The sequence below is a fragment of the Eupeodes corollae genome, chromosome 1 (assembly GCF_945859685.1).
Source record: "Eupeodes corollae chromosome 1, idEupCoro1.1, whole genome shotgun sequence".
Classification (NCBI taxonomy): domain Eukaryota; kingdom Metazoa; phylum Arthropoda; class Insecta; order Diptera; family Syrphidae; genus Eupeodes; species Eupeodes corollae.
In genome coordinates, this window is record NC_079147.1 from 47,653,284 (window position 1) to 47,666,207 (window position 12,924).

The window sequence follows — 12,924 nt, forward strand, 5'->3', positions numbered from 1 at the left end:
GTTAAATAAAATAAATAAATTGGGTGGTGCAACAGTCCTTTTGAGAACTAGGGCCTAGTGACTGACAACTCTCAACCATTCCTGTGTGATAGCACTGTTGTCATGGATGGAAAGGACCTACAGTTTTAAGCCGAATCCGAACGGCAAATTTAAGAAAGCACTTTTCATGACAAGAATTACTCTTGGAGAATTTGTCAATACCGTGAAAAAAAACTTTAGGTAGCATAGGCAGGAATCAAACCCAAGACTTCGCGCATGACAGTCCATCGCACTTTTTTTTCCAATTCATTTTTATTACTCAATCTTAAACCTATCTTAAAGCAAGACAAAAATTCATAAAACTAACCTAATTAACCATAACTAGTCCCATACGAACAATCTAAGTTAAACAATAATTCTAAGTGCTAATACCTTTCGGCCCTATAATATGTTTATTTTTTATTCATTACAAAATTTAGAAAAAACTTATATCCATATCCTTTTTTATTTGTACTTAAAAAATACTTAAAATAAGATCGTTAACATAAAACTTAAAGTCTATCGCACAAACCATCATGCCACGTGTACTACGTTTTGAAAAGATATTTGGATCAAAAATCAATTTTTTCAGATTTTTATTTTTTTTTGTAAAAAAAAACTGTCAATTCGATTTTTCTCAAAATTTTATCAGATGTTAAAACGTTATATTTTGTTGCGCAAAATTATTAACTTCCCATAGGAAGTTATTGTATTGTTAGGTCCGATTTGTCAGATTGAAAAATTTTGGCATTTATCGACGTTTCAAGGTCCCTAGAGTCGAAATAAAAGATTTTTAGAAAGATGTCTGTGCGTGCGTGTGTACGTACGTTTGTACCTTCGTACGTCCGTACATTCGCGTTTTTTTTGTCGTCCATAGCTCAAGAACCAGAAGAGATATCGGTTTTAAATAAATTTTGTCATACAGATAATATGGCAGAAAGATGCAGAAAGGGCTCTCAAAAAAAATTGCGTGGGTGTTTTTTGCTATGGTAAATAGCAGTTTGAAAAAAAGGTGAAAATGTTGGTTAACCCTAAATATTTTAGCAACCAAAAATGCTTAAGTCTTGATTTTAATTTTATACAATGAATTGTAATGTGATATCAAATAGGTTTATTTTTTGAAAAAAAAATCCAAAAAACGGAAAAAATTGTCACCTCCAAAATTTTACGACTTAAATATGATTTCATCTTTAAAACAATTTTGTGCAACGAAGAATAATATTTTTGTCTGATAAAATTTTTAGAAAAATCTAATTGACAGTTTTTTTATAAAAAATAAAAATCTAAAAAAAACATAACTTAAAGTTGGTGAAAATTGAATATCTATTCAAATATCTTCCAAAAACTTGAAATTTAGCCTTCAAACTTATTTTATCTTATAAGAAATATTGTTTTCAACATTCGGTAAAATTTTGAGAAAAATCGATTTTACAGTTTTTTTTACAAAAAAATAAAAACTTAAAAAAAATTAATAAAAGTTGGTAAAAATTGATTTTCGACTCAAATATCTTTTCAAAAATTTGAAAAATTCGCTTCAAACTTATTTTATTTGACAGAAAATATTGTTTTCGATATTCAGTAATTTTTATATAAAAATCCAACAGTCCGTTTTTTCATAAAAAATAAAATCTACAAAAAATAGTACGCAAATTTGGTAAAAATTGATGCGAGTACATACGCGTATAGACAAACTTTTAAGCAAGACAAATCGACAGACGGAATGGGAAGTTATCAGTGTGGTCGCATCCCAGCCTATTTTTTTATGAATTTGCTCCTATATGTTTTATTGTTTCTCTTGTGAAACGTGGATTCAATCTTTGGCCTCTAGGTGTCCGGACCTTTTTCTAGATTTAACTTGGTCTCATCCGAGAATGACACTGTCTTCCGTTCAGCAAAAGTGAAGCTAATATGCTCGTTTGCAAAGCTGAATCTCGTTATTTAGTTTTTTTTAGAGATAAATGATTTCTTATCCGAGGAAAAACCATTGAATACAGCCAAGCCTTGTCCACTTTTTATTCTTCTTGCAAATATAAAATTGTCCTTTTTAACCAACCGGACTATAGCCATTAAATCTCGTACAGTGGTTTTCCTTGGGGTTCTATTAAGTTTAGTTTCCAAACAACCTCAAGTGCGAAATCGGCTTATTATTCGCGAATTGACCGAATCGTGATAAGCCTGTGTTCAAATTCGCATAGATTTTCCCTTTAAAACATAATAGAATAAGACAACGATATTGTTGATCAAATGTGTTTCTTGCTATAGTTTTCTTTCTTTATATTGTACGAGTATGTGCTTTGTATGAAAGTATTTCAATTCAATTTAATATTTCTTAAGTGCTGGAGAATATCTTCGAAACCAAAAAAAAAAATAATCTTCAAAATCTACTCAACTTTAACTTTTTCAGAAAAATAAAATAAAGCTTATTTCAGTGATACTTTTTTGTCCAACACTGTATGTAGGTACCTGCTATAGTGAGAAATCTTTTGCCAAGATTGAGGTAACAATACTTCGACTTTTTCTGTAGCGTTTTAAATTAATATTAGACAAAAGACTTATTTTCAATGTTTTTTTTTTTAAATAATATTTTAACGTCATGACGTTTGTGTTTCCGGCAGAGCCATCGAGAGGAATTCTGGGCCCCTGACGGACAAATATCGGGCCCCCCACATTTACCATTTTTTCAAAATTTCATGCTAATTTCAATTACAAATAGCATGAAATTGGTTGGAATTAACGGAAATAATAATTTTTTTTTCCAAAGTGAACCGAAAAAACAGTTAAGTTAAAACGGAGGATGGATAGAAAATAATTCTACATGCTAGTAGATAAGATTCCGAACAGAATCATACATTCAATTCGTAACTGATAATACGGTCGATTAGCTTTTTAAAAAAATTAGCATGAAGATCTATTACCGTCTATAAAAAGTATTTTAAATTTGTCTTTAAAAAAAATTAAAAATTTTAAAAGGTTTACATTAAATACTCTTTATTTTTTTTCTTTATATTAAAATATTATCACAATGTTTTTATTAGAGTTAGTTTGCATTCAATGAAATGTTTTCTTTCTGCTTAACTTATAATTGTGTTGAAGTTCAATTTCCTTGTCAAAGGTGCTGCGATGCATAGTGTAGCAAGTCCGGACACACGATCTTGTGGGGAGGTCGTAGGATGAAAATTTTATGTTCTGGTAGGAAAAATCGTCTCCAAGTTCTACTTCAAAATTGGCTCCATAAATGTGTTTCAGATGAACCTTGTAGGGGAGTTTTTAATTCTAATTTCGTCCATAGTTGAAACTGCCATAAAAATGAATATGTAGCATTAAATTTGGTATCGTATCGTCCCGATGAGAAATTCCAGATATATTTGCATCAACTATGACTTAAGAGGTGTTTCTCTTGAAATTTATTTCTTCGTCTGTTTCCATTTGGTCTCCGGCTCCTCGATTTTCTCCAAAATGTCTCTTTAATTGCATTTTTCGGTTCGATGGGAACGATTCTGGAACATCACCCAATCCAGTAGCAACTGCTTTGAATTCAGATAAAATTTGATCCCATTCGTTCCGAATAATGTTCAAATCGGAGGTCAAGTTGTCGAGATTTTGAATTTCAACGTCAACAGTCATGTTTTTGGTTTGAAGAATGATACTTCTTTCATTTAAAGCACTAAGAACTTTGCACCAAATAGAAGACACCAGGACACATTCAAATTTGTCCATATATTTTAGAACTCCATTTACATCTCTTCGAGCTTCAGCAGTTAAATTATTATCACTTAAGGCTTCTAATAAAGTTCTAAGGTTTTTCAGATGATTTTAGCTGATCATCTTGTATCGGAAAGTTTGTGAAGGGATCCGGGCACAGTTTTCTTAAGAATTTCCCAACGTTGGGCACTGCTGCTTACCAGGGATTAGTGACTTACAACTCTCAACCATTCCTGTGGTGCGAGTACTGTTCCCAGGAATGGAAGGGACCTACATTATTAGGCCGAATCCGAACGGCTTATTTGAGAAAGCACTTTTTCATTACAAGAATTACTCTTGAAGGATTTGTCAATTCCTCGCAAGAGGCAGTACCCGCGAAAATTATTTTTTTTAAACTAAGGTGGCACAGGCAGGGATTAAAACCCAAGACCCCTTGCATGACAGTCCAAAGCGCTAACCATCATGCCATGGGTACTTCTTCAGTAAACAACTTATTCAAAATATAAATTAATTAATTAATATTACGGAAACTACAATTCAAAAACGATTGTGTGGAATTTCTCGGTCCCCTGAAACCCCGAAATTTCGTTCCCAGACGAAACAAAAGAGGAGAAAAGAAACTTTATAAAATCAGAAACCTAAATAAATATTTGTGTTTTGTTTTAAGTTTTCGGGCCACTATTTTGACATTACAAATTTTCAAATTAAAATAAATTTGAAATCTACGTTAAATTAATAAGAAAAGCGAAACAATTTATTACAACTTTTTTTCAAAAGTTCAGAGTTGCCCAATTTTTCAATAAATATTACCAAGAGTAGCCAATAATAATCGGGGCCCCATATCTGCAAGCTAATGACTGATAGATTGGTAGATAACATGCAAACAGGGGCCCGATTGCGAAACCATGAATGATTTTAAATTTTCGTGCCCCTAAAAATAAGTCGGAATAGGTATGTTGATGATGAATATAGAATATATTTAAAAAAAAAACATTCTCCTCATTGCTTTCAATATTACGGGCCCCTAGAAAATCGCGGCCCCGAGTGGTTTTCCCCCTTTTCACCTCCCTCTCGACGGCACTGGTTTCCGGAATATGCTTGTTGAATCCGCTTTATGTATTCATACTTTATTTATAAATTAATAAAAGCAAGTACGTGCGTTCACCGAAACACTTCAATGTTTACAATATGGAATGTGCATTTTCAAATATAACTTCAATTTAGTTCGAAATCAATGGCAGAAAACATATTTGGTTTTAAATTGCTCATTAGTGCAGGAATAATAATTTTCTAAACCACTGCACATTATGCAATTAATTGCAATTTCAATTCGGTCGTGTTAAAAATAATAACAAACATTTTAATGTAGGTTGTCGGATGTAGTTTAGGTAAGTACATAAAATGTTGTTTAAAATTATATCCTTATTTATATACAAATAAGTATGTTAATTTTACATTCTACATGTACATAAATTAAAATAGAATAATATAATTGTATTAAGTACGGTAATAATAATTACACTACAATTTAAAATAACACAGCCAAACAGGATTAAACTTATATTGGATGTGTAGGTTAAAAAGGTATGAATTTATACGATTTGACAGAATTTGACTTTTGGTTTAAAATTAGATAATTGAATCGAAATTACAATCATTTGTATAATTAAGATATGGAAACCCTAAAAATATGTTGATTTCGCAGCTGAAAGTTTATGGTCGGTGCACCTAATTTTGATAAAACAAAAATAGTACTTTTACATTGTTAGGAGGAATGTAATATAGCCCAGCTGCCTTTTATTTCCAGTAAAACTTTCCATAACCTCACAACTCAGATCTTAAAGTTCTTGAGTTTTGGCAGATATCATATATTTCACGTTGTCCCAAAGATCATTTATTCAAGAAATATTTATTAAAAAACTGTGAGCACGAAGTTTTCAATTGTTTTCATTTTAAAAATTGAAACGTGTATGCTTCCACTTTTAGTAGTTTCTAATGTTTAAAAGAATACGGTTTCAAAAGTGCTACAAGAACTTAAATATATATGCTATATTCAAAATTATATTAAAATTATAAATTTTAAAAAACCTCAACTTTTTTTTGAAGGGCTAGCCCTTTTACATAAAATAGTTTTTTTTCCAAATTTAAACCTGCAACTTTCAGCGTTGTAGTGATGGTTAGTGCGTTGGACTGTCATGCCAGAGGTCTTGGGTTCGATCCCTGCCAATGCCATCTTAAGTCTTTTCACGGGTACTGCCTCTTGCGAGGAATTGGAAAATTCTTCAAGAGTAACTCTTGTCGTGAAAAAGTGCTTGCTCAATTTAGCCGTTCGGATTCGGCATATAAACTGTAGGTCCACTCCATTCCTAACAACGTTACTCCCACAGAGGAATGGTTGAGATTTGTAAGTCACTAGGCCCTAGTTTTCAACAGGACTATTGCGCCACCCAATTTTCCCATAGGAAGTTATTGTAATAGGTCCGATTTGTCAAATTAAAAATTTTGACATTCCTCGACGTTTCAAGGTCCCTACAGACGAAATAAAAGATTTTTAGAAAGAAGTATGTGCAAGTGTGTGTACGTACGTACGTACGTTCGCAACGTTTTTTTTTCGTCGTCCATAGCTCAAGAACCAGAAGAAATGTCGATTTCAAATAAATTTTGTTATACAGACAATAAGGCAGAAAGATGCAGAAAGGGCTTGTAAGAAAATTGCGTGTGTGTTTTTTTTACCATAGCAATTTGAAAAAAAGGTGAAAATTTTGGTTAACCCTAGAGACTTGAATTAAATTTTATATAATATATTGTAACGTGATTTCAAAGAAGTATTTTTTTTTGAAAAAATCCATTTACCTAATGGTTTTTATATAAATCAAAAAAACTGAGAAAAAAAAATGTGTCACCTCCGAAATTTTACGAGGAAAATATGATTTTATCTTCAAAACAATTTTGTGCAACGAAGAATAGTGTTGTTGAAGTCTGATAAAATTTTGAGAAAAATTGAATTTACAGTTTTTTTTTATAAAAAATAAAAAACATTACTCAAAGTTGGTAAAAGTTGAATATCGATTCAAATATCTTTTCAAAACCTTGAAATTAAGGCTTCAAACTTATTTTATCCTATAAAAAATATGGTTTTCAACGTTCTGAAAAATGTTGAGAAAAATCGAATTGACAGTTTTTTTTTACAAAAAATAAAAACCTAAAAAAAAAAAATTAATAAAAGTTGGTAAAAAATGATTTTCGACTCAAATATATTTTCAAAAATTGTAGACATTGGCTTTTAACTACTTTTATCTTTCAAAAAATATTGTTGTTAACATTCAGTAAAAATTTTGTACACAAAAATTTAGAACCTAAGAAAAATATAACAAAACTTGGTAAAATTGATTTTCGAGTCAAATATCTTTTCAAAAATAATTAATATTGGCTTCAGACTTTTTTTATTTCACAGAAAATATTGTTTTCGATATTCAGTAATTTTTATATAAAAATGCAACAGTTTGTTTTTTCATAAAAAATAAAGTATACAAAAAAATAGTACGCAAATTTGGTAAAAATTGATGCGAGTACATATAGACAAACTTTTAAGCAAGACAAATCGACTGACGGGATGGGACGTTATCAGTGTGGGTCGCATCCCAGCCTCTTTTTTTGATTCAGTGATATGTATTGCAATCACTCTCTTTCTACTTTGACGTACATATCAACACAAAACTGATTGGCTACTTGCCTGCATCGTGAAATTGTATTAAAATGATTTTCCTTTGTCATTATTTGGAACGCTGTGTAATTTCGTAATGAAAAGAAATTCAAAGGATTAATTTTTTGTATTTGAAAGTGATATCCCTCTTCGCCCTTGCTGAATATCAACGGACATTGTAAAGCGTCGTAGTATTTGTGTGTGTCTTGTACCCGGGTTAATAAGTCATTACGGGTGTGTAAAATAATATCACGGGAAGCAAACTGCTCACCAGAGACCACGGCTGCTACTTCATTGATTAATGGTGCGTTATATCTTCTCTCATGTTCCCCACTTGGCGTACGGTCAGGGTGCATGCATTCTAATGCTGTTTTAAAAGTGTTAATGAGGCGGTTGTGATTGTGCAGCATTCTTTTAACTTTCAAAACAGTATCCCTTACAACTCCTTCAATGTTTTTGTCACCCATGAAATCTGAGAGGCTCTTTGAAACCTATAGCGCTCAGTATCTAAAGCCAAACGGGTTTGCGTCTGTTCTTCGGAATCTTGGCTTTTAGCTATTTTCGCAGCTCGAGCTCTGCTAGTACTACGCGCGAGATTATATTCGTTTTGCAGGCATATCAAGCTAAACGTAAACAAAAATTACCTCGTCTACCGCGTAAGCGATCAGTTTCCTCAGAAAGTAATTTTTCCCATGGGAATGCGTTGTTTTCCCGAGGCCAAAAGTAACTCGTGTCCTTTCTTAAGTTTCAAACTATCACTATCAGTAAGAAGTAAGATGATACTAATGATCGATGGAATTTAAAAAAACGGCAGCAACGAACCAATTTTTTGGTTTAATGTTTCTTATCTTATTTACAATAAGGAAATAATGTGTTAAAAGCACTTAAAATTGCTGTGAAATTGGAAGCCCACCGTTTCTTTCTATTTCGGTCCTGCAGCTGTTTAAATTCTTATCCAAGAACCAAACTGCCACATTTTCAAAACCTATCATATCATGTTTATCTGCTCAACAACTGGAATCCGGTCCTAAATTCATTCAAGAATGTTCTCCAAAAAATTGTGCATTTCAAGGCTTTTGAAATTTCTTGGACACATCCATATCATTCAATTTTGGCAGAAAGAACTGTGTAATCATGTTGCGATATCGAGCACCAGTAACAGTCACTGCTTGACCAGCATCATTTTCAAAAAAATATGGCCCAATTATGCCTCCACCCAAAATCCACACCATACAGTCACGCGTTGTGGATGCATTTGTTTTTCGACAATCACATGTGGGTTCTCCGAACCCCAAATGCGGCAATTTTGGCGATTGACAAAGCCATCAAGATGAAAATGTGCTTCATCGCTTAGGATGATTTTGCTCGAAAAATCTCGGTCCATTTGGTGATGTTCAATAATCCATTCAACGAACTCTCTTTTCTGTCCATGGTCATTAGGCTTCAATTGTTGTGTTAATTGAATTTTGTAAGCATGAAGACACAGATTGTTGCGAAATAAAAAAGCAAAAGTTTAACTTAAATACAAATTCAATTTTTTATTAATTGCCAACTTAACATTTCAAGAGTGGATCGAGTAATAATGAATTTTTCTTAACCTAAATTTGAAACATGATCTCTGTACATGAGAATATGCAAGAAAAGAGAAAGAATGAACTTAAACAGAATGTCAAAAAAGAAAAAGTTTTGTGTATGTTCAAGGCTAGAATAAATTGTAGCATGTTTACATTACGTTATAATTAATTTTACTTTTTATATTCTTTAACATACTCCCCCCTATTGAGCTGTTAAGCTCAAGCTGCAATCTTGATTAGGAAGAAGCGCAAGTTGTGTAATGCCACGTTTGTACTCGCCCTTTTTGGTTCTGAACTTGACAACGCGAACAACACCTTTATAATTGCTCCCGCTTGTTTTGCTACTGTACGAAGTTCGTCTTCCGTTGATTCCATGCATCCTACGATATCGTGAATTAAACGCTTCATGATTTTTTCGATGACTCCCATAAACCTCCGTGATGGGCCGCTCTTGGTGGAATAAAAGACCATTGGATAAATTCTTTACTAAATTCTCGTTCAATTATTTCGCTATCTTTTTCCATGTTAGCCTTTAGTTCTTTGAAATAGTTGGATGCGCCTACAAAATTAGTAGCGTTATCAGAATACATCTTAGAAACTCTGCCTCTATCTGATATAAATCTTTTCAGCGCACGTAAAAAAGCTTCGGTAGAGCGATCAGGAACGAGCTCTATGTGTACGGCTTTTGTGATAAAACAAACAAATAGAGCCAAATGCACCTCCTTGTTTTGCTTGCAGCGAATATGATGACGAACGCTTATTGGGCCGGCAAAATCAACTCCGGTTACCATAAATGCTTTATGTTGCAGTGGTAATACACGATCTACGGGTAAGCTGCCCATAAATTGAGAGATGAGTTTAGAATGCATGCGAAAACACCAAATGCACTTGCTTACGATGGTTCTTGTAAGTTGTAATCCACCAATAGGCCAATAACGATTTCGAACAGCTGCCAACACCATTTGTGGTCCTGCGTGACAAACTCCATAATGATGAAAATATGAGATGACTGAGGACGTAAAGCGATGAGTCTTCGGCAATAGAATCTGGTGCTTTGCATCAAAGGCTATCTCAGCTTTCTTAATTCGCCCACCTACTCTAATAAGGCCTTTTTCATCTATAAATGGGGCCAAAGCTTCTAGTGCACTGCCTTTATTAATTGACTGTTCTTTTTCCAGTAGCGAATATTCTAATGCGAAAGCCGATTGCTGAATAGCTTTAATAAAAACTTCCTCTGCATGCACTTCTTCTTCTAATGACGGATGTTTAATAAAATTTCTTATATTTGGTCTTGATAAGATTTGCCACTGCTTTATGCCAGGAATTCGATTGCGCTTGTGACATTTCTCAATAAAACGCAGTGCATACGCAAGCTCGACGAGTTCCTCGAAAATTACGAGAATAAAGCATACACTCAGTAACATCCACTTTAATAAAAGCTGTTAAAACATACTTTGAAGGACGCAATTCTTCTAATTTGGTAGTGTTTGATTTTGGCAATTTAAATTCTTTTGGCCATTCAGTGGTTGCCTGGCGTAAAAAAGCAGGGCCATTCCACCATAGTGAGGATTCTAACGTTTCCGTTGGCAACATGCCACGTGAAATAAAATCTGCCGGATTCATCTCACCTGGAATATGCTTCCACTGATCAAACTTTGTGACTTCCTGTATATTTGCTACTCTGTGAGCTACAAAAGTGTTCCATTTATAGGGTTCTTCATGTAACCAGCTAAGAACGATAGTTGAATCATACCAGTTCTTTATATCGCTGATTTTAATGTCTCGAAAGACTTCAATTCTTAACCTTTCTATCATGTCAACTAAAAGTCTCGCAGCACATAATTCAAGTCTTGCTATTGTAAGAGTTTTAGTAGGTGCGAGCCGGGATTTGGCAACCAAAAGCCGAACCGTGATTTTTCCAGTAGAATTAAGACACCATGTATATACACAGGCACCATAGCCTTTCTGACTAGCGTCGCAAAACCCATGTAAATGTAGCAAGTCGTAATTATTATTACCAAGGACATATCGTGGTAATGAAATATTATTCAATGCTGTTAGATCACCACGAAAGCCATTCCACTTTGTAGCGAGATCATCAGTTAATGGGGTATCCCAATCATACTTCCTGCGCCATAAATCTTGAAAAAATATCTTGGCTAAGGTGACCACGGGACAAATAAATCCAATAGGGTCAAACAGTCTAGCAACCTCTGACAACACAACGCGTTTCGTAATAATAGATGTCGCTTCAATTTCATTGTAGGTACACCGAAATATATCTGCACCAGGTTGCCACGTTAAACCAAGAGTCTTTATAGTATTGTGGTCCCCAATCTGGACAAACTTTTCTCAAGATTCTAAAGGAATGTCAGCTATCGTAGATTCTACATTTGAACAAAATTTGGTCAGTTTAAATCCACCTCTCTCTAAAATTTCAACGAGCTGACGTCGACCTTCAATGAGTTCTTAAATGTTATTTGCCCCAAGCATTGCATCATCTACATACAAATTTTCTTTCAATAATTTGGCACCTACAGGAAAGTGCTCAGCTTCATCCATTCCTAGTTGATGTAAAGTCTTGATAGCTAAATAAGCTCTAGGAGCGGTACCGTAAGTAAATGTGAGCAGTCGAAGAACTTTCAATGGGTCTTTCTTTTCTTTACGCCATAAAATTAATTGAAAATTAGTGTCAGCTTGATCAACAAGTACCTGCCTATACATCTGTTGTATATCAGCAGTTATTACGTACGGGAATAAGCGAAACCTCAAGAGTATAATTATCAAATCATCCTGCAGCTTTGGCCCAGTGTATAATAAATCGTTCAAGGAGACTCCATTTGATGTCTTACATGAGGCATCAAACACCACTCTTATTTTCGTACTTGAGCTTGACATTTTAAACACCGGGTGATGGGGCATAAAAAAAATGTGTCGTAGAAGCATCGAAATTAGGAACCACTTCTAAGTGACCAAGGCGCTCATATTCATCAATAAATTCTGAACACATTTGTTTCATAAGAGGATGTTTTTCAAGTTTGCGTTCGAGGGCTTGGAAGCGACGGGTTGCAATGTCCAATGAATCACCAAGTAAGATTGGGTTTCCGCAGAAAGGGAGGCGTACGGTGTATCGTCCAAAGTTGCCTCGACGAGTCGTAAGTTCATAATGGTCCTCAACAGCCTTGTCTTTGGGACTAAGAAACGAGCCAGCTTTATACTTTGTGCAAGACTCAATTTCAAACGCTCGTTCTACTAGCTGCCTCAATGATTCTAGATTGTCGATTGAAGCTCTAGATGAGTAAAGTGCTCTACGAAGAAGAGTTGGGGATGTAGCGATAGATCCAACGACAATATATCCAAGCTTCGTATTACAAAGATAAGGGAGATCGGGTTCTAATGGATATTGCTCACCAGTTAATAATTTCCAAAATAAACCTCCGCCTATCGAAAGATCAACGTGCTTAGGCCTGTTAAAGTTCGGATCTGCTAATTTAATGTGAGATGGAATTTTTCATTCCGAAGTACTGAAGGCAAGTGGGGGGTACGACTCTGTAATTTTCTGTAAAATAGATGCACGAATAACAAATCGCTCAGAGTCGTTTATTACGGAGCCGAAAGTTAATTTACAGAGTCCTTTCGATGAAACACCAATGCTTCCAATGCCGCCTATAAGATTATCACACTTGATTCGCTTAGCATTTATTATTTTGGCAAATCTCTCTGATATGTAATGATCTGTAGAGCCACATTCTAGCAAGGCATGACAAGGGGTGGCGCAGCCATTTCCATCAAATACATTCACAATAACTGACGCTAATAGAACCTGCTCATCTTCAAAAGATTGTGATGCAAAAATGATCTTTGTGACGTACTACTTGCTAATTCAACAACAGGTTGCGTGCTTTCAAAATGCAATAAAGCTTGCCA

The 12,924-nt window shown here is 34.2% G+C and overlaps 1 protein-coding gene across 1 annotated transcript; it reads right to left on the reverse strand.

Moving 5' to 3' along the window:
• Positions 1-9,401: 9,401 nt before the first annotated feature.
• Positions 9,402-10,421, reverse strand: LOC129938643 (uncharacterized). Its single transcript, XM_056046317.1, has one exon. It carries the CDS (start codon positions 10,419-10,421, stop codon positions 9,402-9,404), a length of 1,020 nt encoding a protein of 339 aa, XP_055902292.1.
• Positions 10,422-12,924: the final 2,503 nt, after the last annotated feature.

What these genes read in the sequence shown, in the direction of transcription:
- LOC129938643 (XM_056046317.1), bottom strand. Translation starts at nt 10,421, where the DNA reads ATGTTACTGAGTGTATGCTTTATTCTCGTAATTTTCGAGGAACTCGTC.